At 33.7% G+C, this 25,168-nt stretch overlaps 1 protein-coding gene across 2 annotated transcripts in view; it reads left to right on the forward strand.

The window, feature by feature from the left end:
- DACH2 (dachshund family transcription factor 2) overlaps positions 1-25,168 on the forward strand; it is a 676,171-nt gene that overhangs the window by 572,285 nt on the left and 78,718 nt on the right. For both annotated transcript variants that reach the window (XM_003269018.1, XM_003269019.1), the window contains one exon: positions 9,794-9,929. In XM_003269018.1, the coding sequence (XP_003269066.1) occupies positions 9,794-9,929 (136 nt within the window). The remainder of the gene's footprint in view (positions 1-9,793; positions 9,930-25,168) is intronic.

Genomic DNA, 25,168 nt, shown 5'->3' on the forward strand with positions numbered 1-25,168 from the left:
CCCAGTATCAGGTATTTATTTATATGAATGCAAGAACTGCATAAAACATCCTTTTTGCCATATCGTTTTTAAAAATCCCTGGTGTTAAAAAAAAAAAGCAAGCTGTGATATTGAAACATGTTTTCAGTGTCCTTCTAAACACATGCCACTCTTCTTTAGCTTGGTTTATGTTAAGCTGATGCCTGTGCTAATGCTTGTCACTGATGATCATGACACTTTGATCACTAATTCCACTGGAAACTAGTCTTCTAGTATGTTCTTTGAATAATAGGATTATATGATGCATAGAATATATCAAGTTAATAAATGACTGGATATACAAATCATACTTACTTCTAGCATTTAGCATTTCTAAACAAAGGTCCTAGGAGCAACTTTTAAAATGTTTCTGCGCTTCAGTTTTCCTTTCTGCAAAATGGATCTTGCTTTCTTTATACTTTACTTCTATATTTACATATAAAATTTATATTTAAATTATAGTTTACATCTGAAAACTGGTTAGTCTAATCTGTAAGCCATGTTAACTTTTCATTTTAATTCAAGCAAGTCAATCTGTCATTTGCTGGCAGGCTAATTTGTTAACAATTAATTGAATCAGATGAAGCCACTGGTATCTGGTTTAAAAAATTTGTTGGTCCATTCATATTTTTTGTTTTCCATTCATTGAATCACTATTGTGTATCAGGAGTGCTCAAGGTTTATGATTTAAATGGCAGAGACAAATAATGAACAAAATAAATAATTATATAATTTTTGATTATTTAGATAGACAAAATGAACCCGTATTTACTCTTTTGAAAACATAGTAGAGTTTGCTTTTATGCCCTATGAGACCAGGGTTTCTGAGTTATAAAAAGAAGTGAAACTACATATAATTATTTACATTTATCTACCTTCTCATTGCTTAAAATTTTAATACTGGGTGATTTGTTAGTGTGCTATTTTTGTCTCTTATTTTTCACATTCCTAAAAAGAAGGTTATGGGATGTATGTAACTGTGATTGAGTGCATACACACAAAATACATTTATTTTCATAATGTTACAAGTCTAGTTTTGGTCGTTTGAATGCTCATAGACTCAAATGAACACAGCACTTGGTGTACTTATTCATGAACTTAATATTTGCTTAGTCAGATAATGTTGAATGTTAGGATGAAAGAAAAATCTCTGATTTCTATAATGGACTTATATATTCACTGTTTTCGATTTTATTATTTTTGGGCCAGCATCCAGTGATATGTCTAAAAACCAGCTCCCCAAAAACCAAACAAATCAAAATAAGAAGAAAACTGTTATTTATAACATTTGCCAATTTTCTTGGTGTAAATATTTCTATCGTGGCAGATTTCAGGTTACCAACAGCTTAACAACTGGCTCACAAAATTAATGAATATTTAACAATTGGCTCTAGTTTGAGCTGGTGCAAGGCAGCACCCTCCTTTAAAAATATTGTACTAAATATGAAATGGGTATCACCTCAGACTCTTCATGGCAATCTTTTCTTGTATCTAGTAAGCAAAGCAAACATCAAAAACTTTTCCAACCAGTTTACTTTTCAATACCTTCAACAAAGCATAACACATTAACTAAATATTTGAGAATTCTCTATAAAAGTGAATGAATAAAGTTTGTTTACCAGTTTAATTTATACCACTTTAACAGAGAATGGTATTAAATTGGAAGGGAGTTTAGCTTAATTGCATTTGGATCATTTTTTTATCAGCATGTAAATATTGGTAAAACAAAAAATGTTTGGTGATTAGAAGTGTGGATGCCTGCAAATGTCCTCAAATAGTGAAAGCTACCACAAGGGAAAATACACCTGGCTAAGCCTTTTTCATTTTAGATCTCAGAAGTGATATAACTTTTAGAAGCTTAGATTCCAAAGAAAATATGTATGGCTTACATAGTTTGATAGATTTCCTTGCCTCCATGGATTTAAATAATTAACAATGCATCTTAGATGCATAGGATATATCTGCTATAGCAACACTGTCCATAATGGTAGCCACTAGGCATGTGTGGGTATTTTAACTTAAATAAAAATATAAAATTCAAACTTCAGTTACTGAATTAGTCACATTTCAAGTGCTCAATAGCCACATGTTATTTGTGGCTACTATATTAGACAGCACGGTTATAGAAAGGTTTCATCACTGGAGAAATTTCCATTGGACAGCACTGCATTAAATAGGGTGAATGGAAGGTCTAGAACCATCAGTCATTTTGAGAACAAAAAAGGATAATAAAGACATAAAAATCAGCAAGTGTCTTGAAATTATCCTTTCAGTTACCCAGAAAGGACAGCTACTGTTGACTTTTGGCTTATTGTACTATAATCTTCATCACTTTCTGTTAGAAAACAGAATTCACTGATTTAGCAAATGTTGAATGTATGCAAAAGACTCTGTTATATTGCTTTGTCTAAAACACAGAAAAGAAACAGACATAGATAGCCTCCACCCCCAAGAGGATTTATAGAATTGTATACCACTTCTGGCTAAAGCCATCATAATTTGTTAGTTAAATAAGATGCATTCAGAAGCAGATTTCATTAGAGGTAGTGCGGTATAATTGCTGTCTGCCTGGATTTGAATCCTGGTTTTACCACTCCTTGTTATGTGACCTTAGGCAAATTAATTAACTTACCTGTGTCTCAGATTGCCTCATGGTCCCAATGAAATGGGGATGATAATTGTACCTACTTCATAGTGTTAACATAAGCCTAAGTGAGATGAAGCATGTTAACACATTTAGAGCAATGTTTGGCACCTACTAAGTGCACAGCATGTATTAGCCAATATTTTATTTATGTTTTACATTCAATAATCCATATAGAAATAGTAATAAGTAGAAAACAATATTGTGACCAAAAGCTAGCATGAGACATAAGTAGCTTCCTCTATGTAGGTTCTTCTGTATGTTCTCTTATCAGTAATGGGACAAAGGGAGGCCCCACCATTAAGTTCACCTACAGTTATTGGCCTACAGCATTGATTTACCTGTGATAGTTGCCTTGATTTGAAACCACAGAATAAAGATTATGAGCCTGATGGGGGCTGGAGAAGGGTGCCCAATTTAATATCAAATTTGACCTGGTTGGTGTTTAATTTTAAATAATATTTGAATGTTTACATGTGAATTATTTAGTATAGTTTGCACTGTGGGCACCTACAATGCATATGAAAACACACATGTGCCTTCCTTTCATCCCCAATGGGGTGCATTAGGCAGTCAATAAATATTTGTTGCATGAGTGAATAAAAGCTAAAGGAGTCAAAGGAGCTAAAGGATATTAAACTTTGGGGAGTGTTTCCAGCATAAACTATTATTAGTAATACAGACTTTAAATCCAAAAGTGGGAAAGACATTACAAGTTACAAACAAATGTTTCTTGTTGTTTTTTGTCAGTAGATAGTTTGGGAATATTGCTACACAAGGCACATGGTAAATTTTAGTTCTGGCTCAGATCCCTTTGGTGTTGGCTCAACTATTAGCATGTGTAGCTAATAACTAATATAGCTATAACATGAATTGGAAATTGCATTATGATCATTAGGCTTGCAAGACTATTAATCCTTCAATTATATTACTGAATGTGGCAAAATCATGAAGACAAAAATAGGTAAAATACCTTACTGGTATGGAATTATATTCCCTGTTTGACATTTAAGTGTCTTACAGTACATTTTTCTCTATTTGTGGGAAACTGTGTAATGTCAGTGTGCCATAGCTTTTTTCTGATAACACATTTAAGAAATTTAAGTTGGAAGCTGTTATTTGGCAGTTTACCAACACCGTCTGATTAGCTCTGTTTCTTGTTTGGCTGAGCAGCTGGCAATTAATGAATTGATAGGAAATGGTCACACGGCAGTGGCATTAGCGTGTGAACATCTGGTATTAAAATTAGTCAACACAGAGAGGTTTTTGTGTGATAATTCAAATTCACTGACAAAAATCACTACTTGGGTCTCATTCTAAGTGCTCTATGGAAAAAGAAAGCTATTACTATCTCAGAGCATGAGATGAAGATGCATTGAGTGGGCATTAAGGGTTGTTTGTGTTTGTTTGTTTGTTTGGGTGGGTGGGTGCGTGGCAGAGTTACAAGCCCACAACTTAACTTGGAAACCATACATTTTTCCCACTGAACTATCCATTCTCCCACTTGAAGGTATTTTATGCTATGGTCAGATATTATGGCTGATTCCCTCAATCTGTAAGCCTTTTCCAGGACAAGTTCATCACATTAGAGAGATGAGAGGGTTCTTTGTTCAAACACCACATAGGTCACACATAGGGTGTGTGTATTATTTTGGACTCTCGTGCTTACATATTCCAGCTGCACCCCCAATCTGGCATTATTTCTTATGCACAATATTATATTACCTCTTCTAATTCGGGATTGAAATTATGCCTTCAAAACCACTGAAGAGTGAAAGCTCCCAATATCTAGAATATTTTTTCTAAGTGGTGAGTTTCTTAACCACTCCTAGAGAAACAAGGTAAGAGTATTGTGGATTCACTGTTTCATAGACTAATGAAACACATATATTGTGATAACTTCTACCCTGGAATAGGGAGTTTAACAATTACTAAATTGCGTAATTTTTCCTTTTTAACCTCAAGAGCCCTTTTTCCATTTTTTAAGTTTATGAAAACTTCGCTATATTCATCATTGTTCATTTAAACTCAATGGTAAATTGGTGATTGTAGAACACAGACCAATTCTTGAATTGGTTCATAAAGATCCATAAAGTGTCATGCTTCCAATAGTATTTAGATATACCAACTTTCAGCATCAAATTACTCCCCCTTAACAACAATGAGCAAATTTTTATTTTACTGTCTCTGGTTTTATTATTAAAGTCTTTCAAGTTACAGTCTGTTCTGTTTCTGCAGAACTATGGTGACAACACAGAAGAAGCATATCAATTAAATATGAAATATCAAGACAAATACATGCATAAAATATCCAGCATTCAAATAAACTTCCAAAAGCCGCTCCTCAATAGCAAAATGCCATTAAATCCTTTAGGAACTCATTAATAGATTAACATTTGGAAAAGTAATTACAATGAGAGTTGAAGTCAAACTAAATAAAAAAAGAAGACATATTACATAATTCTACTGAATTCTTGAAGGAAATCAATATAATAAAATATCAGAGGAAATTCAACATTGAGACAGTTTTTAAAAGGCAATGGAACATGTGCACATACGTATTACCACATGGTAGAGATATTTAACACACATATGTTAGTACTTCATAAATTCTGTGTATACTTCCATATTTCCAAGAATGTAAAATAATATAATGAAATGAAATAAATGGCCTCTATGAACATGGTCAGAGTTGATACTTTAGTGCCAGTAAACTGAATCATAAGCCAAATTGACTGTGTTAAACCTTATAAAACACTGAATTTTCTAAACATTGTCCCATTCTTTATGAAGGTTCAAATGTACTTTCAAATAATTTGATATAATGGACATAATTTTTAACCATTTGTGATATATCTCTAAAGAAAAGGAACTGGTATAGTAGAGGAAGGGATTGTATGTACTAATTAATAGCATTTTCTGTAACAACTTATTATTTTTAGGCAAAGTCCTTGAACTATGTAAGTACACATCAGAATCTGAGTTATTATTGAAGACTGTATTACTAATTGCAGGGAAAAATAGGAATTGTGAGAATGTGTAAATTTTGGAAATCTCTGTCCTTTGCTACTTTGGATTTGGAGAAGACTTCTGTGGTGTTTCATAGGAGCTACAGCTATTTTCGATGGGGCACAAACTAAATACGTGAGGAGTAACCGGGTTGTAAAAGTCATAAATGCCACATAAATGAAGTTATCAATGAGGAAAAGTGATTAGGGTTTTAGATTTGCAAGTTTCCTTTTTAAATGTACTTATTGATTTGTTGCAAATACTGTTAACCCTGTATTTGGCAAATGGTGAAGGCATTATCACTTGTGTTCTCATTTGTAATAAAACAGATTAACTTGCTGTGAAATTTTAACTAGGCTGAGACACAACAGTAGCCACCTAATGAACCAAAGCATATTGTGGTTAAGTAGCTAAATCGATGCATACTTATTACAGGGCTAAAAATGGATCTGTTTACTTGCAAAGAAGAAATTGTTCATATAATTATTCATTATTTTAGGAGAACTTAAACATTCCACTTCCACAGAGATTTAAAAAAAAACCACAACACCTAATTCTTAATCAGTGTAAGGCACTGCATTCATATAACATGGTTTGCATGGTGAAAAAAGTCTGACTTCTGTGCTGCCTTAGAAAAATAACAATGGACTGAACCTTGATCGAATTTGGTAAGTACAGGCTACAAAATCTTAAAGGAGAAAATTTGCTTCATGCAAAATGTTACTGTCACTCTTAATATTCACCTTCTAAATTATGTTCTCAAAGTTAGTTCATTGTTTCACATAATATGCTGCTGAAAATGCAAAGAAGGAGTTTCAGCGTAAATTATTGGAGTTTATATCATTTTATCCTATGCTAATTTTAAATATGTTAGGGGAATCCACTATTTTTTCTTAATATTAGTTAATATCAATTGCATTTTTGTTAATGTTCTTGATATTTTCTGTTTTTATAGGTGCTCTTATGATTTTTATTTATTCATAATGATCATTCAGTTTTTATTAGGCAGAGTGAGCAAGATCAAGTATCACTGTCAGTTGGATTCTCTTGCTTTTTTAAACCATGAAACTGTAGGGATCACTCAAAAATTGTTTATTTTTATTCCAGCAGCATACATTGCTGTATATGTGATTCTGGTTTGCTATTACACAGTGATTTTCCTTTTGTCAGTTTTATTTTTTCACAATAACTGCTGCACTTTGTCCCTCTCCACTCATTCAGAGGTCCATTAGAGATAAATATAGTTCATTGAATTACACATATTTAAAGGAAATTTTCAGGGTTGGAATTCAAACACAAATAGTGAATGTTCTGCAGTTTTTGCACATATTTTGGCATGGAATCAGTGGGACACAATGATGAAAGGCAAAAAGATGGCCACATATATTAAATTCCTTTTATATATATACACATGCACACACATACTATTTAAATAATATATTTAAAGCATTATAGTTTAAGTTGAATTTCACAACTGATAAACTACAAGTCTATTTTTAAAAAGTGAAAGGGTATGACAGAAGGGCTGTATGGATATTGCTGTCAGTACCCGTACCATCCCTCCAAAATGTGAATAGAATTATTGGGGGAAAAAACTTGATTCTTTTCTTCTGTTTTTCTTCTATATTTCTTATTTTTCCTTGCAGACATTATGTGACAAGTAGATATTTTACTGCATACTAAATATAAAAGAAATGTATCAGTATTCTACTGTGTTTGGAAACATTGTTTTGGAGGCATGACAACAACTATAAAGTCCTTACCATGTAATACACATTTAAAATTATTGGTATTTAATTAGCATATACCGCAGCTAATATACTCAAAGTCTACTATTCATTTCACTAAAGTTATTGGATGTTAATGAAATGCTAAGCAATAATGTAAAACAAAATTTAAAAATATGCATACTACATTAATGACCGTATTAGTGTTCTATTGTTGCTATAACAAATTGCCACAAATTCAGTGGTTTAACATAGTGCAAATTTATTATCTTGGAGTTCTGTAGGTCAGAAGTTGGACATGAAGTTCACTAGGCTAAAATTAGCAAGGTGTGGTCAAGGTGTGCTGCATTTCTTTCTATAGGCTCCAGAGAATAGTCTGTTATCTGTTTTCTTTTCTTCTTTTAAAATAATTTCAACTTTTAATTTAGATATATGGGACACATGTGCAAGTTTTTTACATGGATATATTATATGATGGTGAGGTTTAGGGTACTAATGATCCTGTCACCTAGGTAGTGAGTATAGTGTCTAATAGGTAGTTTTTCAGCCCTTTCCCCCTCCCTCTCTACCCCCTCTAGAAGTGCCCAGTGTTTATTGTTAAAGGTCACTCACATCTCTTTGCTCATGGCTCCCTTCTTCCATCTTCAAAGCCAGCAATGTTGCATCTCTGTGACAATTCCTCTGCAGTCATGTCTCCCTCTGACCCTTCTTTTCTGCCTGTGTCTTCCACAGTTTAGAATCCTGGTGATCAGACTGGGTCCCTAAGATAATCCAGTATAATCTCCCTAATTCATGATTCCCAATTACATCTGCAAGGTCCCTTTGGCCATGTGAAGTAACAAATTCACAGGTTCCTGTAATTAAGATGTGGATTGGAGATTTTAAGTTGGGGAGGTGGCATCACTGTGCCTGCTGCAATGCCAGACATTGGATAATGTTAACTACTACTAATGAAATAATAAATTTTAACTCTCATGCTATTACTTTTGCATTAAACAAACAGTAGTTTTTTAGGGAGGTTATTTGGGCTTCTCATGCAAAATCAATGTGGAAATGTACAAGCACATATTTGACAAATTATTTCTTAATGTTATGATGATTAGAATAATGATGCGATTACAGATAATTAGACACAACATTTAATTGAAGAAATTTATCATGGATGAATTAAATATTTTATAGAACATTCTCTGTGCTGGCATGTCTATCACCCAGTCAAATTTATTGCTTAAGTGCATAAACACTGCAATTTGGTTTTTTTATTGATCAAATTAACTGAATGATTTGGATTTATTCACCAATTTGTGATGCATAAACATAGTGAATAGCTTCAGTGTTTTATAGCAATTTTAATAATCAGAAGTCTTGAGAGCCATAATAATTACTGCAGAAGTATGCAAAAATATTTTATTAAAATACGTTATTGAAAACTACAAAAATCTATGGAATACTAGAAGAATTCACCTTGATAGATCATAGTGTAAGTTTGAAAAAAAAATAATGGTGTACTGTGACTATTAAAATATATATACTTTTTTTGATACGAAGTTTAGCTCTTGTTGCTCAGGCTGGAGTGCAATGGCGTGACTTCGGCTCACTGCAATGTCCGCCTCTTGGGTTCAAGGGATTCTTCTACCTCAGTCTCCCCATTAGCTGGGATTACAGGTGCCTGCCACCACGCCCGGCTAATTTTTTGTATTTGTAGTAGAGACGGGGTTTCACCATTTTGATCAGGCTGGTCTCGAACCCCTGACCTCAGGTGATCCACCTGCCTCGGCCTCCCAAAGTGCTGAGATTACATGCATAAGCCACTGTGCCCAGCCTATTAAAATATTTTGTTGGCAGAATTCAACATAAGTTATTAAGGTCTGAGAGGTTACAGGTATCTAATATACAAGTATATTATTTCTATAAATGTTGTCCATGCAGAAAAGCTCAACATGCACCAGGTGCCACAATTTGTGAGTTTCATTCCAGGGCTCTCAAGTCTTTACATTTGGGAGTTCTCCTTCTTAATGAGATAGGAGTATCACCCTCCAGGCCTTGCCATGAACTTCACATCAATCTAGAAACTATAATAACAATAACCTTCAAAACACACCTACACTGTTAATCATTTATGAATTTTTTAGCAGAGCAAGTGGAAATTAACTTTTCTTGCCCCTTTACTAGATGCTTTTTTGACTTTTTCTATAATTTAGCCCTCATGATATTTTATTAATTTCACAAGAATCAAAAGTATATTTGTGTTTAAGTATATGTATTTAAGACCAATTATTGTAGATGTGTACACTTTCACAATAAGTGAGAGGTCACCATTTCAAATGTATAGACTCAACCGACATAAAAACTTGGCGCATAGATGACATTTCCTTTGTGTTTCCTTTCGTGTCAGGAGCGGATCCCAGAGAGTCCTTCTCCTGCTCCTTCTCTGGAAGAGAATCATCGTCCTGGGAGCCAGACCTCTTCCCACACCAGCAGCAGTGTGTCCAGCTCTCCCTCTCAGATGGATCATCATTTGGAAAGAATGGGTGAGTAACTTTTCTGAAACAGGTAATTGGAAAATATTGTTTCTGGAAATTAGTTGTTAGGAAAAATAGAGGAGAGGGAAAAGCTGGGTAAGCTGACACCTCCTTAATATAAATAGCTTTTTGAAATTTGGTCTTTTGTAATTGCTGAAACAATATGACCAATAAAATGAAACTTACATTGTTAGAAGTGTGTTCTCTGCAAAGATCTTCCTTTACTGTATCATTCAATCTCGTGGAAGTAATATGATGAAATTTTTGTTGAGTATTTGTGAGTTCTATATGTGATACAATACACCTGACACAGTCACAACATCTTTTGAATAAGGGAAGTTAAAATATCCTTTAGGCAGTTGCCCATTTAAGAGTGACTAAAGAGTGAATCAATATAAGATTTGCCACAATCTCAACAACTTAGATCACAAATATTTAACATGATTTCCCCTACATTTATATATATTTTGTTTTCTCAGAAGCCTTACACCATAGATGCTATTCCAGAAATTGGTTGTGATGTGGCATATTGGGAACTTCAGTCTAGCTATAGGTCTGGCACTAACTAGCTATAACATCTTGTGTATGCCACTTAACCACCATGAGTTTCTTTACCTATTATATGGAAAAAACTTATCACCCTGTCTAATGCACTGGATTATTGAGCGGTGAAATGAAATATTATGTGAAAAAAAGTGCCAAGGAAGTGTGGGCGATAAAAATTACTCTTCTCTGTGTGACTTGACTTTGATTACTTATCATTTCCTTCTGTCTAATTCTACTCAGGTATATAGAAGTTGACAGGTACATTCAGCTGTAACAAATTCTCATTTAGTATATAGTAATTACCAATCAATTGAGCTAGGTAAAATATTTGTTAATCTTCTATACCTACACAGTCCAATTTCCTATGTACCCATTTCCTTTCAGGAAAATGATTTTTGCTATTCCTTTAGTCTTACAAGGGGGAAGTTCTTTAAGGGAACTCTGAATGTTTACAACTCGTAATAGCGATTGCTTTCAGCCTTTCCAAAATAATGTATTTTCTTGGGGGAAGAGAAATTTGGGAGACTAGGGAAGGTTTTAGATTCCAGAAGGATGAAGACTATCTTTTGGGGAAATTAATCCAAATCTCACTTAGCTTGTCAGTATTATATGTTTTTTTGGAGCCTTTTAGCTTCATAATGAGCATAGCGGTTCTCAAATCTGGCTCCCAAGTGTAATCACCTATGGAGTTTTTATTAATATGGAGGATGCTGAGGTCACACACTCAGAGTTTGATTCATTTGGTCTGGAATAGAGCCTCGGCAGCAGTATTTTGTTTTACTTTTCAGCGTTTCTTCAAGAGATTCTTTTTTTTTTTTTTTTTTTTTTTGAGACGGAGTCTCGCTCTGTCTCCCAGGCTGGAGTGCGGTGGTGCAATCTCGGCTCACTGCAAGCTCCGCCTCCCGGGTTCACGCCATTCTCCTGCCTCAGCCTCTCCGAGTAGCTGGGACTACAGGCGCCCGCCACCACGCCCGGCTAATTTTTTGTATTTTTAGTAGAGACGGGGTTTCACCGTGGTCTCGATCTCCTGACCTCGTGATCCGCCCGCCTCGGCCTCCCAAAGTGCTGGGATTACAAGCATGAGCCACCGCGCCCGGCCCAAGAGATTCTTATGTGTAGCCAGGGTTAAGAACCAGTGGATCAGGGCTTGAGGCTAATGTCCCTGAGAGAGTAAGTCTAATTCCTGGAAGACATGACAGATGTCTTCTAGCTTTACTCTTTTCTATGACATAGACTACCTCGTTGTTACTACATTGTGTACAACTGATTCTAGAAAGTCTGAGAAAGAACGAGAGTCTACAAATGAGTGACCACTAATGAATTAAGAAACAAAAGGACACATTCTTCTGTTGGTATACCATTCATATTGATGAGGGTGGGAAGAAGGAGACAAAAAGGGGAAAGGGATATATACAGATAATTATTTATTGAGTGCTGGCTAAAAAGCAGAGCACGTAGGGAAATATATAATCATATGGCATGGGTTATGCATTGTTGCTGTCGCCATGAGTTAGACAGTAGCTAACATGTAATTTATCAGATCATCAGATAGTTTATTTGTACTTCACCACAGGGTAAATTTTTCTATCTACTAAAGGTGCCCATAATATATAGAAAAAATATATTTATGATATAATAGATATATCACAAAAGAATGGGCAATTTATACTTAGAAGTAAAATCAAATATATCCAAAGCAATGTAATATCCTAGAAAAAAATGTTGACAATATAGTTTATTTATAATTACACTGGCAGTAATTAGGCTCTATATGCACATTCCATAGTTGTCTAAGAATGATACCAATATTGTCTATAAATAAATAAAAAGGCTTGAGAATTTTTAACTCTACAGTTACCATATTTTATTAATAGGGCTATATAATGTTTGAATAAAATATGACTAAAGAGAATTAAATTATAAACTCTGAAAATTAACATTTTTTCTCTTTCAATATGTTTTATAAAGAATCATAATAATTTTCAGAAAGTTATATTATCTATTAATCTTGCTATGTTGGCAATTATACAAATTCATATGTATATATTTGTATATATTAATTATACTTTAAACTCACATGATCAAGCAGCTTACTGATTTTTTCATTATATGATCTTCAGACCAACAAAAAATCTTTCTACTGTTTTAGAAGTAGAACTATATAAAACTTATGTTAGTTGTTATTAGATTATATTAGCCATTTGTGTGATGCTTTTCTGCCTTTTTTCTGGGTATTTCACATAGAAAACTACTCAGTTACATCTCTTATTTATAGTTATGATGCCCAACAATAGAGAGGAACTTATTGTTGATCAAGATGATGGACTAACCATCAAAAAATTCCGAAAAGATAATAAAGGTAAAATGATTTTTGCTTATTTGATACACATATAATAATCAGATACTAACTCAGTTAACACCTGTGTGCTGTATATTGCATCCACATTTCCCTTAGTAAGAATAGATTCATACCAGCTTTGGATAAATTATTTTAATAGTAGAAAACATGATGTTTATCTGAAGGTTGTTTATTTGAGAGGTTATAAATTACATATCCGCCTGAAATTTGTCTGTGCATGTGGTTGGAAACTTTATCTTAAGCCCTCTTACTATGCCAGATCAGAGACACCTGACTCCCTTTGTATTACATATTTACTTTTTTAACTATGTTTAAATGATTCACCACTTGCTGTTTATAGTTGACGGTTATATTTGACAAAACTGAGTTGCTGTCGTAGAGGGGAGCTGCTTCCCTCAATCCTTGAAAGTTATTTTAAAAATATATGCTAATTTGGACATTTCAGATGAAAACTTAGCAAGTTAGCCCATCAGGTATTTACCTGGAATACTGATAGATATGATCTCAACCTGCCTTTTGATCTGCTGAGGTACATGTGTCACCTCTGCATAGTATCCAGTTTTGTCTTAGGAGAGCTGTTCAAGGAAGATAGAGAGTGTAAGAATTTTAAAGTGATGCTCTCCTAATATGAAAACTGAGTACAACTTTGTTTGTAAGGCTGAAAGTGTAAGAGAAAAGGAAAATATATAATCATATGGCATGGGTTATGCATTGTTGCTGTCACCATGAGTTAGAGAGTAGCTAACATGTAATTTATCAGATCATCAGTTTATTGTACTTCACCACAGGGTAAATTTTTCTATTTACTAAAGGTGCCCAGAATATATAGAAAAAAATATTTCATGAACTGAAGAATTAATGAATAATATTTTCTCTTTTCTGTAAACTGAATGTGCTTCATAATTACCTAGATGAGCATTTTAGTTGGAATTTGAAATAATGTATGATTTTAATTTCATTGATCTATGGTTGGTTTCCTTGCCACATGTTTTATCTTTTCTTAGCCTGACAGTGAAAGGCTATACCCTCTGGGGCTCCAAAATGCAAATGATTGATTTCGGAATAGTTGTCAGAAAGAAAGTCAGGTTCATGATATTAAACTACCCAAACTCTTGCACAGGTAATGAAAGTCTAGTTACAGATGAAACTTCATTTATAACCCAGCAACAATTTGTTCCTGAGACCTTTTTCCCACCATATCATGACTATTTAAAGGACATCTTGGTAGTAAAGCAGCTTTGCTAGGGAAGTCCCAAGCTGTACATGATGCATATGATACAATCAGAGCTGCAAACCCCATAAGTCAAAATGGCATTTGGGACTGTCCTGTGTAATACAGCACTCAAGTATACACTATTGTGTCTTATGAAAAATCAGTTCAAGCGTTACTACAGATGTACAGTATCTGATCTGCATAAAGTATATAGTAGTATGCGCTGGTATTTCTGAATTTCTTGCTGTGGAATGGTAGAATATTTCTTGTTTAAATCAAGTAAGTTGGTCACATATCCTGATGAGGACATTAATAAGCAAGAGTGGCATATTAAACTGCACCCCAGTTATAGTGGAAAGGTTTTTTTTTAAAAAAAAAATGGGATTCTCTATATCAAGTTCTTACAGTTATATTTGTGATGGTAAGAAAAAAATATATTTTCCTGAAATAGAGTTTAGTTATTAAAAGGGAATGAGTTAAAGTAGAAGTGTCAACATTTATTAACTGTGACAAGTAAGCAGTTTATACAACTGTGGCAAACATATGTTTTCACATCTGCTTTGAGTATCATCATGATTTTAAAAATGATTTATAGCTCTGAAAATTATAAAATGCCAGCTTTGCTATTATGAAGGAATTTTCAGAACATAAAGACATACCTTTAGAGTGTTCATGTAGCCCACCCTTACTGTATCTGGTAAAACTGGATGACATTATAATACATGTCTCAAAGTCTATATGACCTGAGCTTTCATGGCATTGATATCCATTTTGACTGTGGCCAATATTGTGATTTTAGTTTTGAATCAAGTATTTTGAATAAACTGACTGATGGTCAAATAAAGCTTTTGATTTTATTTTTTCACATACTGTGTCAAATAAATTGACCAAATTAATCACGTTATGACATTGTGTTATGTGGTCTTTAACAGTCAGTTCTGGGAATCTTTAGAGTACAGCAATTACGACTATTCACTCTACTTTACCTGTGTGGAAACAAAGGCACAGAGTAAAACCCCCTTCCTCTGGCAGCCACTCGTCTCTCAAACTGCTATCAGGAATAGGGTTTTTGTGATATTTTGCACTGGGAAGTAAATGTTTTCAATAGAAAACTCTCTATGTGCAAGATGCCCCAAACACTCTGATTATCAAATCTGATATGCTACAGAAATAGTGGAACAATAAATTCACCATCCAGCCCAAGAATTTAGCCCATTGAAATGTTATATTTTAAGTTAACCCACAGCCTACAGATGAACAGCTAATAGTTTTAACATCCTTTGGTCACAATAATATATATTATGTTTCACCTGGAATAAAAGCATTGCCATATTTCTTTTTCAACTTTTAAGTTCAGAGGTACAAGTACAGGTTTGTTATATATGTAAATTCTGTGTCACTTGGGTTTGGTGTACAGATTATTTTGTCACCCAGGTAATAAGCATCGTATCTGATATGTAGTTTTTCAATCCTCTCCCTCTTCCCAACCTCCACCCTCAAGTAGGCCCCAGTGTCTGTAGTTCTTTTCTTTGTTTCTATGTGTTCCCAATATTTATCTTCCACTTATAAGTGAAAACATGCAGTATTTGGTTTTCTGTTCCTGCATCAGTTCTCTCTCTTAGCCTCCAACCCCATCCATGTTGCTGCAAAGGACGTCACCCTGTCCTTTTTTATGGCTGCATAATATTCCATGGTGTATATGTACCATGTTTTTAATGGGCATTTAGGTTGATTTAATGTCTTTGCTCTTCTGAAAAGTGCCACAATGAACATACACATGCATGATTTAGAATGATTTATATTCCTTTGGGTACATATCCAATAACGGGAATGCTGGCTCAAATGGTAGTTCTATTTTAGGTTCTTTGAGAAATCGCCAAACTGCTTTCCCCAGTGACTGAATAGTTTACATTTCCACCACCAGTGTATAAGCATTCCTTTTTCTCCAGAACCTTGCCATCATCTGTTGTTTATTGACTTTTTAATGATACCCATTCTGATTGGTGTGAGATGGTATCTCATAGTGGTTTTGGTTTGCATTTCTATAGTGATCAATGATATTGAACATTTTTCATATGCTGCTGGCTGTGTGTACGCCTTCTTTTGAAAAGTCTGTTCATGTCCTTCGTCCACTCTTTAATGAAGTTGTTTGCTTTTACTTTTTATGGTGGAATATTATTTCATTGCATGGATGCATCACATTTTGTTTATCCACTCATCAGTTGAAGGATATTTGAGATACCTCCACTTTTTGGCTGTTACAAATAATGCTGCTGTGAACATTTGCATACAGTTTTGGGTAAATTTGTGTTTTCATTTCACATGTATATATATACTTAGAAGTGAAATTGATGTGTCTTATGGTAATTTTGTGTTTAACCACTTAAGGAATTACCACACTCTTTGCCAAAGTGGATGCAGCCGTTTACATTTCCACCAGCAATATATGAAGGTTTTAATTTCTCCCTGCTCTCTCCAACACTTACTATTTTCTGTGATTTTTATTATAGCTAGACTAATGTTTTCGATGTATTATCTCATTTTGGCTTTGATTTGTATTCCCTGATGAATAATCATTTTGAGCATCTTTTCCTGTGTTTATTGGCTATTTATACGTCTTCTTTGGACAAATATCTATTGAAGTCCTTTGTCAATTTTTTTATTAGGCATTTTAATTCTTTATTTAATTTATCATTTGTTTTTAAGTTGCAGGAGTTCTTTTTATATTACGGATACAATATCTTTATCAGACATATGACTTATAAATATTTTATCCCATTTTGTGGGTTATCTTTTTACTGTTTTCATAGTATCCTTTGATGGACAGGTTATTTATTTTCATAAAGATCAATTTATCTATTTTTTGACACATGTGCTTTTGGTGTTGTATCTAAGAATGCTTTGCTCTTACACTTAGATCTGTACTCCCCTTTGAGTTAATTTTTGTTGTGTTAGATAGGGGACTAACTTCATTATTTTGCATTTGAACATTTGATCATCCTAGCACTGTTTGTTTTAAACATTTCCTCATTGAATTAAGTAGGCACCCTCATCAAAAATCACTTCTCTGTAAAATTAAGCACTGATTTCTGGACTCTCAATTATGTTCAATTATCTGCGTGTCTATTCTTTTGCCAATATCATACTATCTTGATTACTATAGTTTTATAATAAGTTATAAAATAAAGACATATGAGTCTTTTATTATTTTATTCAGAATTACTTTGGGTCTATTTGATCCTTTGTGTTTTTATGAGAATTTTTAGATCAGTCTCTGATAAAATATCAACTGGAATTACAACAAGGAGTCTATTGAAACTGTAGATACATTTGCCGAGTATTGCCATATCAGCAGTATTAAGTATTTTGATCCATGAAAACAAGATATTTTCCTTTTATTCAGGTTCTCTTCGATTTCTTCCAGCAATGTTTTGTTGTTTTCAGACTACACATTTTGCACTTCATTAAAGTTTACTCCTCAGTACAGCCACACCCCAGAGATATCATGTGTTTGGTTCCAGACCACCACAATAAAGCATATATTGCAATAAAGCAAGTCACACGAATTGTTTGATTTCTCACTGCATGTAAAAGTTATATTTACGCAATACTGTAGTCTATTAAGTGTGTGATGCCATTATGTCTAAAAAACAGTATACATACCTTAATTTGAAAATACTTCATTGCTAAAATAACAGTAATGATTATCTAAGCCTTCACCGAGTCATAATCTTTTTACTGGTGGAGGGCCTTACCTTGATGTTGACGGCTGCTGACAGATCAGGGTGGTGGCCACTGAAGGTTGGGGTGGCTGAGGAAATTCCTTATGATAAGGCAACAGTGAAGTTTGCCACATCAATTGACTTTTCCTTTCATGAAAGATTTCTCTGGAGCATGCGATGCTGTTTGAAGGCATCTTACCTACAGTAAATTTCTTTCAAAATTTGAGACAATTCTCTTAAACTCTACCACTGTTTTACCAACTAAGTTTATGTAATATTCTAAATACTTTGTTGTCATTTCAACAGTGTTCACAACATTTTTATCAGGAGTATATTCCGTCTCAATAAACCATAAAATAACAACTCTTCATCCATTCAAGTTTTATCATGAGATTGCAGCAATTCAGTCTTATATTCACATTTTACTTCTAATTCTAGTACTTTTGCTATTTTCACATGTGCAGTGACTGCCTCCACTGAAGTTTTGAGTCCCTCAAAGTCATCCACAAGGGTTGGAATAAACTTCTTCCAAACTCTTGTTAATGTTGGCATTTTGACCTCCTTCCATCAATCACAAATGTTTGCAATAACATTTAGTATGGTGAATCCTTTTCAGAAAGTTTTCAATTTATGTTGCTCAGATCCATTAGAGTAATCTCTATATATGGAAGCTATAGCTTTGCCAAATGCCTTTCTTAAATAATGAAACTCGAAAGTCAAACAATTACTCCATATTACATAGCTGCAGAATGTATGTTGTGTTAGCAGGCATGAAAAATGAATTTCTTTTTACAGAGCTCTCGGGTAACTAGATTCGTTTAGTGAGCAGTAATATTTTGCAAGGAATCTTTTCTTTTTGAGCCATAGGTCTCAATAGTGGGCTTAAAATGTTCGGCAAACCATGCTGTAAATAGATGTGCCATTATCCAGGCTTCATGGTTCCATCTATAGAGCAGAGATAGAATAGAATTTGGCATAACTCTTAAGAATTACAGCGGTTTTTATTGTAATGGAAAATGTGCATTGGCTTGAACTTAAAGTCACCAACTGCATTATCCCCTAATAGGAGAGTTAGCCTGTCCTTTGAATCTTTGAAGCCAGGTATGACTTCTCTTCTCTAGCTATGATAGTCCTAGATGGCATCTTCTTCCAATATAAGGCTGTTTTGTCTACACTGAAACCTATTATTTAGTGTAGCCACCTTCCTCAATGATCTTAGCTAGATTTTCTGGATAACTTGCTGCAGCTTCTACGTCCACACTCGCTGCTTCACCTTGCACTTCTATGTTAAGGAGATTGTTCCTTTACTTAAACCTCATAAACCCACGTTTGTTAGATACCAACTTTTCTTCTGCAGCTTCTTCACCTTTCTCAGCCTACAAGGAATTAAAGAGAGGTAGGGCCTTGCTCTGGATTAGGATTTGGATTAAAGAAGCGTTGTGACTTGTTTGATCTTCCATCCAGATAACTACAAGTTTCTCCATATCAGGAATAAGGCTAGCTCACTTTCTTGTCATTTGTGTTTTCACTGGAGTAGCACTCTTAATGTCCTTCAAGAATGTTTCCTTTGCATTCACAACTTGGCTAACTGTTTGGTGCAAGAGCCCTAGCTTTCAGCCTATCTTGGCTTTTGATATGCCTTCCTTACTAAGCTTAATCATTTCTAGCTTTTGATTTAAAGCGAGATACATGTGACTATTCCTCTTACTTGAACACTTAGAGGCCACCGGAGGATTAGTAGTTGACATAATTTCAATATTGTTGTATCTCAGGGAATAGAAGACCTGAGCAGAGGAAGAGAAATGGGGGGACGACAGGTCAGTGAAGCAGTCAGAACATACAAAACCTTTATCAGTTACGTTTGCCATTGTATATAGGAGCAGTGCATGGAGTCCCAAAACAATTACAAGAGTAACATCAAAGATCGCTGATAATAGACCACCATAACAGATATAATAATAATTAAAAGTTTGAAATTTCGTGGGAATTACCAATATGTGACACAGAGACAAAAAGTGAACAAGTGCTATTGGAAAAATGACACCAATAGACTTGCTCAATACAAGGTTGCCACAAACATTTAGTTTGTAAAAAACATAGTATCTGTAAAGTGCAAAGAACAGGATATGCCTGTATTTTGTTTTTTAATGTTTTCAAATTTATAAGTGAAATTGTTTTGTTAGTTTTAATTTCAGATTGCTCACTGCTGTGTATAGAAATATAATTAATTTTTCTAAATTGTTATTATATTCTTCAACTTTTTTTTTTAGCTTTAATGGTTTTTATATAAATTCTTTACAATTTTTTTCTGTAGTTTCTTTAAGAATTCTCTCTGTATAAGATCATACCATCTGCAAATTGAGATAGTCTTATTTATCTTTTCCAATCTATATGCCTTTTATTTCTATTTCTTGCCTAATTCTGTGGCTAGAGACTGCAATACAATGTTGAATAGACATGGTGAGAGTGAATATCCTTGTCTTATTTCTGATCTCAGGAGGAAAGCTTTCAGTTTTGACCATTAAATATTATGTGGTTAGTGGGCCTTTTATAGATGTCTTTTATCAGATTGAGGAAGTTTTCATCTATGCTTAGTTTGTTTTGTGTATTTACTATGAAAACACGTTGTATTTTGTCACATTGTTTTTCTGTATCTATCAAGATGATATTGTGGTTTTTGTGCTTTATTAGTACAATTCATTACATTGATTTTTCTAAGTAAATTCTATTTCTATTTTTATTCTTTGTTGTAAAAATTTAATATGCTTAATATGAGACCTACCATCTTACACATTTTTAAGTGCTCAATAGAGTATTGTTGACTGTAGGCACAATGCTGTACAGCAGATCTCTTGAACTTATTCATTTTGCATAACTGAAACTTTAAACCAGTTGAACAGCAACTCTCCATGTCTCTCTCTCTACAGCCCCTGGCAACCACTATTCACTCTCTGTTTCTATGAGTTTGGCTATTTTACATAACTAATATATGTGGAATCATGCACTGTTTGTCCTTGTGTGACTGGCTTTTTTCATTTAGCCAAATGTCCACCAGGTTCATCCATGTTGTCACATATAGCAAGATTTCTGTCTTTTTTAAGGCTGAATAATATTTTATTGTATTATGTACCACATTTTATTTATCCCTTTCATCCATAAATTGGCATTTGGGTTATTTCCATGTATTTGTTATTGTGCATAATACTGGTATCAATGTTGGTGTACAAATATCAGTCCAGGTTCCTGCTTTTAATACTTTTGGTTTTATACCCGGAAGTGGAAAGCTGGATCATATGGCTATTTTATGTTTTAAAAATATATTTTGAGGAACTACCATACTGTTTTCCACACTGAGTGACTGCACAATTTTATATTGCAACTAAAAGTGTGCAAGATTCTAGTTTCTCCAAATCCTTATTTCCTATCTCATTCTATGATACCAAAACTTGGCACCAAAACCTGATACCAAAACCTGGCAGAGTTTTCAAAAAGAGAAAACCTCAAGCCAATATCCTTGATAAACAGCAATGCAAAAATTCTTAACAAAATACTGGCAAACTGAATCCAGCAGCATATTAAAAAGCTATTCCGTCATGATCGAGTAGGCGTCATCCGCAGATACAAGATTGGTTCAACATATGGAAATCAATAAATATGTTTCATCACATAAACAGAACTAAAGACAAAAACCACATGATTTGCTAAGTGAGACTAGTGTGAAAAAAGAAAACATCAACAACACACGTTTATCTCAACAGAGGCAGAAAAGGCTTTCAATAAAATGCAACACCCCTTCATGTTAAAAACTCTCAATAAACTAGGTATTGAGGGAACATACCTCCAAATAATAAGAGCCACCTATACTTTCAACATTAGGTCAAATTAGATACAACGAAGGGCCCTCATGCTACAATATAGTTAGATTCTAGCTAAATCGACATGTGTTTTGTGCATTGTTGGACTCACAATATGTAAATACTGGTGAAGCACACATAAAAAACAAGAAGACAGAAGTGAAGGCAGGTAGGCAGGCAGGAAGGAAGGAAATAGGAAAAAAAAAGAAAGTATGCACAGGATTGAAAGCCAACTATCAAAAATACACATGCACTCATATGTTTATTGCGGTGCTATTCACAAAAACAAAAATATGAAATCAACCTAGCTGCCCATCAACAGTGGATTGGATAAAGAAAATGTGCTACATATACACCATGGAATATTACAGAAATAAAACGAACAGTATCATGACCTTTTCAGTAACATGGATGGAGCTGGGGGCCAATTATCCTAAACAATCAAATGCAAGAACACAAAACCAAATACCACATATTTTCACTTATAATTTGGAGCTAAACATTGAATACATATGAATGTAAAGATGGGAACCAAGGGACAGGGGGTGGGCTGAAGAACCGTCTGTTGGGTTCTAGGCTTACTTCCTGGGTGTCAATATCACTGGGACGTCTAGCCTCAGAATCACATGATTTACTCATGTAACAAACCTATACATGTACCCTTTAACCTATAATAAAATTTGAAATGATAAAAAACTGTACAAATTTCTAATTTCTCGACATCCTTTCTAATACTTATCTTTTGTTTTTTGATTAAGCCACACTAGCAGGTGAAAGGTGATACCTCACTGTGGTTATTATTTGTATTTCCTTGTGATTACTGATGTTGACCAACTTTTCATATATCTATTGGCCATTTTTATGTCTGTTTTGGAGAAATAAATAAATATATATATATATATATATCTTGACATAAGGCTTATTATTAAAAGGTTAGACTTTTGAAATAAAGTTTTTATTTTAAAAGGTACACATAATTATTCTATGATTTTAGTAATCACTATGTAATGCTATTATCTCAACAAACAGATTTTAAATAACCAGGATAACTAAATTACAATATTACAAATAATACAACTAAGGCTACTTGATTTTTTGCAGGAATCATAGATTTGATTGTTTTGGATCAGAACATAGCATTTTTCTAAATAGTAATTGCAGATTATATCCTTGCATAATAAATCCTGCTAGTATGATAGGTGACTATGGAAGTCTTGGAAAAAGAATAAGTAAAATGTAATTTAAAAATATTCTATTTTATGATAGAGAAGAATCAAGTAAACTGATATTTGTACATTTGTATTCAAATTACTATGTTTTCAATTAGCTTAATCCTGAATATAAACCACGTTATCACTACACTAATATCATCATATGAAGTTACTAGAACAGTTGTATAAATATGACTGAGATTATTAATATAGAAATTAGCAATAAGTAAGTTTATATTATCTGAGCTATTATATTTTATATCTTTTAATTCAATATAATCTCAAATGCTAACTGTAGAATTGAGCCTTATTACAAATACACACACACCCACACACCCTGACACACACACATCATGGTTCATTTATTGTTTTAAAATGTCTTTTGGTTAAAAGGAAGAGAAATACACTCCGGTTACTTCCAGTCTGTTGTATGTGTTATTACTGATTTTCATGCTGACTGTCTAAATAAGGATGTTTGAGAGCTATAATAAATCTCGACATCAGGTGCAAATAGAAATTTCTCTAAAACAGACATAAATACATTCATTCATTCATTCTGGATGCATCTGTTTAGATAACTGCATTATATAAGTCACTGGGAAAAAGAATAAAAAAGTATTTAAAATTCCTTATGATGCATTAAATTATAGTTAGATAAATGTATTTACTGTTTACATTATCATAAACAGAGGAATCTAGATGGTTTCAGTGATGACAATAGATCAGAACTGATCTTGTTATTGTATTATGAGAGTGAATGTTATCAAAGCCTAGTTAGCATTTCATATGACAGTGATATAATAACAAAAAGAGTTTTCACATGCACGGTTTTATCCGGATCATAATTCCAGCTCTTACTATGATTTCCATTAATTATTTTTATAAACAATGTGTTCTGTACCCTACATTATTTCAGGCGCTGAGAATGTAATGATGAGAGATATTATTCCTGTCCCTAAGGAGCCCACAGAGAATGCAATAATTCTAAAATGCATCTAAAATACAGGTGCTTTTCTTCAGAGTAAAGTTGTGTTTGTTTATGATGACAGTACTACTGACGTGAAGGTCCTGTCTATATTAATAGAGTCTCAAATTCAGCATCCACACCTTACTGTGGGCTCAAGGTTTATCTTTTGATCTCACTATCTGTATTTGAGGCCCTTAAACTGAACCAAATATGAGCTCACAATAAAAAAAAAAAGTTCAAACACACAAGGAATCCAACCACCATGAGAGCATCACAGAAACAGCTAAGCATAGATTTAGATCCGTAACTATTCAGACATATAGTTATTTTACACTTTATCTGAGCTGCCTAAGGAATTAAAACATGGAATTAAATTAATAAGCAAGAAACTAGAGATTACTAACATTTCCAAACAGATATTTAAAGTACCAAATATAATTGTTAGAAATAAATTAACATAAACATTGAAATGAAAAACTAGACGAATGAGTTAATCAACAGAATAAAACTAAAGAAAGAAGTACTGAACTGAAAAATAAATATGAAAAAATCATCTAGAATGTAGTACAGACAGACAAGGTGACAGAAAAAAATGAGAGTTTGAGATGAATGAGGATAGGGAAAAATATAAATGAGGATATGGCAATAAGTTCTAACATTTACCTAGGTGGCAGGAGGGACTAACTTCAGAGAATACCTTTCATCTTTTTCAATGGAGAAACAATATTTATATATAATACACTGTTTTTATTACATATTTGCTACTCTGCTATTTAGAATTTGAATTTTTTCTATCTAAATATATGGTTGTACACACCGTAGCCAACCTCTCTTCATACCCCCCTCCCACCCTAACACCCTTCTCAGCTTCTGGTATCCATCATTTTTCTCTCCACCTCCATGAGATCAACTTTTATATCTTCCGCATATATGTGAGAATATGTGATATTTGTCTTTCTTTGCTGGGCTAATTTCACTAAACATAGTTACCTCCAATTCCATCCATGTTGTGGTAAATAAGATAATTTTATTCCTTCTTTGTGGCCAAATAGTATTCAATTGTGTATTATACCACATTTTCTTTATCCATTTATCTGGTGAGGGACACTTAGGTTGATTCCCAATCTTTGCTATTCTGAACAGTGCTGCAAAAACATGTGAGTTGTAGTTATTCGTTTGGTATACTGATTTTTTTTTTCGGATAAATACTTAGTAGTGGCATTCCTGGATAATACGATAGTTCCATTTTTAGTTTTGTGAGAAATCTCCATACTGTTTTCCGTAGTAGCTGTACTAGTTTATATTCCCACCAACAGTGTATGAGTTCCCTTTTCTCTGCATCCTTGCCAGCATCTGTTATTTGTTATCTATTTAAT

The sequence above is a fragment of the Nomascus leucogenys genome, chromosome X, assembly GCF_006542625.1.
Source record: "Nomascus leucogenys isolate Asia chromosome X, Asia_NLE_v1, whole genome shotgun sequence".
Taxonomy (NCBI): Eukaryota; Metazoa; Chordata; class Mammalia; order Primates; family Hylobatidae; genus Nomascus; species Nomascus leucogenys.